Consider the following 4,371-nt stretch of genomic DNA (forward strand, 5'->3'; position numbering starts at 1 on the left):
TGCGAAAGTGTATTAGCAATATGGGTCTGATTGAGCATGAGTCACTAGATTTATATTATATGGAAATGAGTTAAATAGATTAATTTGGGTCGGACTATTTGTGACACGATTCACCCATTTGACAGGCCTAATTATAGATTAAGTGGCCGGATCATGAAAATCAGACATAGCAACAATTGGATGTGTGACGATGCACAAAAGTATGATGCGTTGATTTTTGGAGTTTAATGTGAATGAGAAAGCTCATATCTTGAGAAACGTGGCTATTTCCTTCGGGTACTCGTACCAAGAACGGGTCCCACAGTTTTCCTACACTAAAAATATCCAACTTAATTGGGGGGCCACCAAAAGAGCGTGGTCCGTCCAATGCCCCTCTAACCAGATTTTGGCATCGTAATTAAGAAAAACATCTAATTAGCTCACCGGCTTTGTGAATGGAAATTTAACCCGAAAAAATCCAGATTAGCGGCATATTTGCCTTTCGAGCCGAAAATTTGCATATAATTCTACACGTCTTTATAATAATGTCTAAAGTTATTTATATTCTAAAAGTCTTGGAATCGGAACCAAAAATAAAATAAATAATAAAAAATAGACATCATCAAATGTCGAGTATTCGAAAGGGTTAATACTACGAAAAACCCCAAACTGGTACCCCTGTGACAAATTTATACCAAACTAATTTTTTAACCACCAAAAGCTCCAAACTGATATATTTGTGATAAATTTTTGGAGTAATACCATGAAAAATCACAAATTGATACATTTATAACAAACGGAGGATAAAACCCCAGACTGTTACACCCATCAACTGCCACGTGTCATCCCCACTCAGTAATTTGACGGTAAAATTTAACAGAAACTAACAAATGGTAAATTTATTGCATGTGTACCAGTTTGAGGGGTTTTTCGTGATCAAAAAATTAATTTGAGGTAAATTTATCACGATATACCAATTTAAGATTTTTCGCGATATTAACTCTACTCGGAATACTTCTCTTTATTAATGTTCACCTCCTACTGAACCCATCAGTTTCGGATATATAAAAACCCGAAAAAAAAAATAAAGGCACTGAAAATGCAAAATCCACGCATGATCGATGGGATCTGGTACCGACGACGACGGTCGTGTCCGAGACGCGTTCGCAACTCTCTCTCTCTCTCTCTCTATATATAACAAGCCCAATTTATTACACTCACTGACTCCACTCTCTCCCTTTCGCTGTGTTCTAGGGGAACTTAATGGAGGGCGTGTCCGCGAGCCTGTACCGCGCAATGCGGGCCTACTGGCGGAAGCGCGGCTACGAGAGGCTGGCCGGGCCGGGCAGCCGCCGCGAGGGCCGGGCGGACCTCCACCCCCCGGCCCCCCGCCGCGGGAGGCTGAGGGGGAGGCGGCGGCGGACCTCCTGGCGGGTCAGGCTGACGCCCCGGGTGAAGCTGCTCCGGCTGGCGGCGTCGCCGCGGAGGTTCTTCCTCTGGCTCCGGGACGCCTACGTGAAGATGATGCTCGGGTTCGCGAGCTCGGCCGCGCTCGGCGGCGGGTTCGGGTACGGGTACGGGTCCGGCGGGGTGTCCATCGGCGACGCCGGGGCCGCGGGGTTCGGGCGGGCGCCGGCGAAGGAGTACGACCGGAAGATGCTGGTGGAGATCTACAAGTCGGTGCTGGTGGCGCAGGGCCAGCTCGCGCCGCCGCGGGAAGCCGGGAGGCTCGGCTCCGAGGTCGCTCGCCGACGCCTGAATTGAAGAAACGGGCGGCCGCTCGTAATAATGGTGGGCTTCTCCCATTTTTTAACCCCCTTAGAAAAAGCAGGTAAAAAACGTTGAATTTTTACGCATTTTCCTTTCTTTGGCGTAGAGAAGGAAGTGAAAACATTTGATTTTCACGAGCAAATTTAACTCAGTTGAATCTCTACAACAACAGCAGCAGCAGCGTCTTTAATAAGACACTTGTAGCCTTCGTTTAACTTTGTTAAGTATCATTTTCGGTAATTATTCGGCATTTAATAATTAATATTCCTTAATTGTTTTCGCACACGCGGGACGGAATAAGTGGAATTGATCATCGTACTTATCTTCTGGAGAAATTAAAAGCATAGCAAATGGTCGGTTGGTAAAATTTGGACATTGTAGCGATTCCTTAGGCACTGTTTGGGAATGTGGAGAATGGAAAAGCGAATTGAAGCGAACGTGGTGGGAGTTTCGACTTTGCCCTATGTATGTATAGTCAGTGGTTCATTGAGAGAAATTTACAGATGCTTACCGTGCAAAACTTTTTATTTGCATAGTTTCGACTTATGGTAGGGTTCGTCCACCTGTCCCTTTTTCGGTAAATGAAGTTTTTGCTCGTCCAAAGAAATTGAAAACGAAAGGAAGGGGAAGGTGACCACGGGAGGCAATTAGTCTGCTTTCGCCAAGCCTGAATGCATGTGTCCGGACCTTCTAGAATTGTCAAAATGGATCATAGACTTATTTCTTAACCCATGTAATACCCATATATGAAGGGATTGAGTTGTTATATGGATTAGTCATATTCAGTAAATAGTTTTAAACATAATATAGGTGTTAAATAAATTATAAATAAGTTTACAACTTTCTTATACCCAACTCAAATTTATGACTCTCTCTTCATTCTCTCTTGCCCTCGTTCAATCTCGGGCTCACTCATTTCACACTCTCACCTTAGTTTAGGTATGAGTTCTCCTAGATTTGTGTATTAGTAATATAGGTTAAGGGTGAGCGTGGTCCGGGCGGGCGGCTCCCAACATGGAACCGGGAACCACCCACTAAGGACCGGTTCCGAGAAATTGGAATCGTGAACCGCTCGTTGATTCCATGGATCCACCTGAGAACCGGACCGCCGGACCGGTCCGGTTCCCGGGTGGGTACATAGAACCGGTCCCACCAAGTTTCACGCAAATGGAGGTGACCGAGAGCGAGAGAGGGAGGCGATGAACGGCTAAAGACGCAGCCGTGAGTTGATAGGAGTTGAGAGTCAAGCTTCAGATTAGGGATTTTATGGTTTTCTTTTTTCTAAAAATGTTTTTTTTTGTTGAAATTTTTCTAAAAAATTATATATATTACCAGTCCGGTCCAGGTGGGCGGATGGGCGGTTCCACGCCTAAAACCGAGAACCGAACCGGTACTCACTGATTCTAGTAAATTAGAACCGGAAATCGGACCGGTCCTCACTGGAACCGCCGGTTCTGGGCCGGTCCGGTCCAATTTCAGGCGGTCCGAACGGTTCTCGGTTCCTTTATACACCCCTAATATAGGTCGGTCATGCATAGGTCACTAGATTTGCATTGTATGGAAATGGGTCAAAAACGGGTCAAATAAGTCTATTTGAATCGAATCATTTTCGACCCGATCCACTCACTTGACAGGTCTACGACCCGCTATGACCGGCTCGTCATCAAACAAGCTGCAAGCCTGGATACCGGTCAAGTGACCATCTAGGCGTATATGTGTCGTGATCTAAAGAGTGATTGTGTGAACAAAAAAGTACATCGTTGGTATAGAAAATATTAGGGGTGTCAAAAAAAGCCCGAACCGACCCAAACCAAATATTTCGAGTCTTTTCGATTCGGTTTTCTTCCGGTTAGGGTAATATGCAAAATATCATTGTACTGCCTATGGATGGGGGTCCCAAAAGGGAAGTAGCGCGTCCATGTTCTAAGTCTATAGTTTGGGAAGCGTACGAGTCTGAGAAGGCAATGCCTAGGCTCATGGTGGGCTTGACCGGCTCGATCCATTGATTGGGCTTTCCATTTCTAATCAGTCGGTCACTTGGAAAGACATTTGAATTGAATACTACGAGAGATCTGAACTTGATTTAGGTACTTTGGGCCTTAGATTGCTTAGACTCGATTTTCGATGGCCAAGATTTTGTAATTTGTCCCCCAACTTCGCCTTGTTAAAAAGACCTCGACCCCCAATGTTCTTTTTTCTTTTTTTATAGGGCGAACTATATCGATCAATCTTGGTTTAGAAATCGTGAGCAATTGACTAATAGTGGCCATTCGTGTTCATGGTCCGTACTCGTGTCTTGTCGGCATAAGTGTATACTACGAAACAAGTTAAACCGAACACAACGTGATTTAATCATGTCGATTCCTTTTTGTTTGAATCTTCACTTAGAAAGCCTACTTGATTCGAATACGATCTGAAAATTAATGGATTAACACGACATGATCGGTGTAACATGACTAGATAATGGGTTGAAGAGTCAACACAATTGAATAACCCGCTATGACACGAACCAACCCCGCCGACATGAAATATACTCGATTCTTTTATAAAATCTATTTGCAAATTGCCATAATCCGTACACAAAGTTCAGTGAAATATCATCAATTCAAATCTTAATGGTGA

General features: G+C 44.3%; 1 protein-coding gene across 1 annotated transcript; it reads left to right on the forward strand.

Moving 5' to 3' along the window:
• Positions 1–1,242: 1,242 nt before the first annotated feature.
• Positions 1,243–1,743, forward strand: LOC130138921 (uncharacterized). The gene has a single exon (XM_056314514.1). It carries the CDS (start codon positions 1,243–1,245, stop codon positions 1,741–1,743), a length of 501 nt encoding a protein of 166 aa, XP_056170489.1.
• The last annotated feature ends 2,628 nt before the right edge of the window (positions 1,744–4,371 follow it).

Source organism: Syzygium oleosum, unplaced genomic scaffold, assembly GCF_021117445.2.
Source record: "Syzygium oleosum isolate NSW1041296 unplaced genomic scaffold, Sole_v2.1 Sole_v2.09, whole genome shotgun sequence".
In the NCBI taxonomy this organism is placed as follows: domain Eukaryota; kingdom Viridiplantae; phylum Streptophyta; class Magnoliopsida; order Myrtales; family Myrtaceae; genus Syzygium; species Syzygium oleosum.

Excerpts from the sequence above, each read along its gene's own strand:
- LOC130138921 (XM_056314514.1), top strand. The coding sequence starts at position 1,243 with ATGGAGGGCGTGTCCGCGAGCCTGTACCGCGCAATGCGGGCCTACTGG.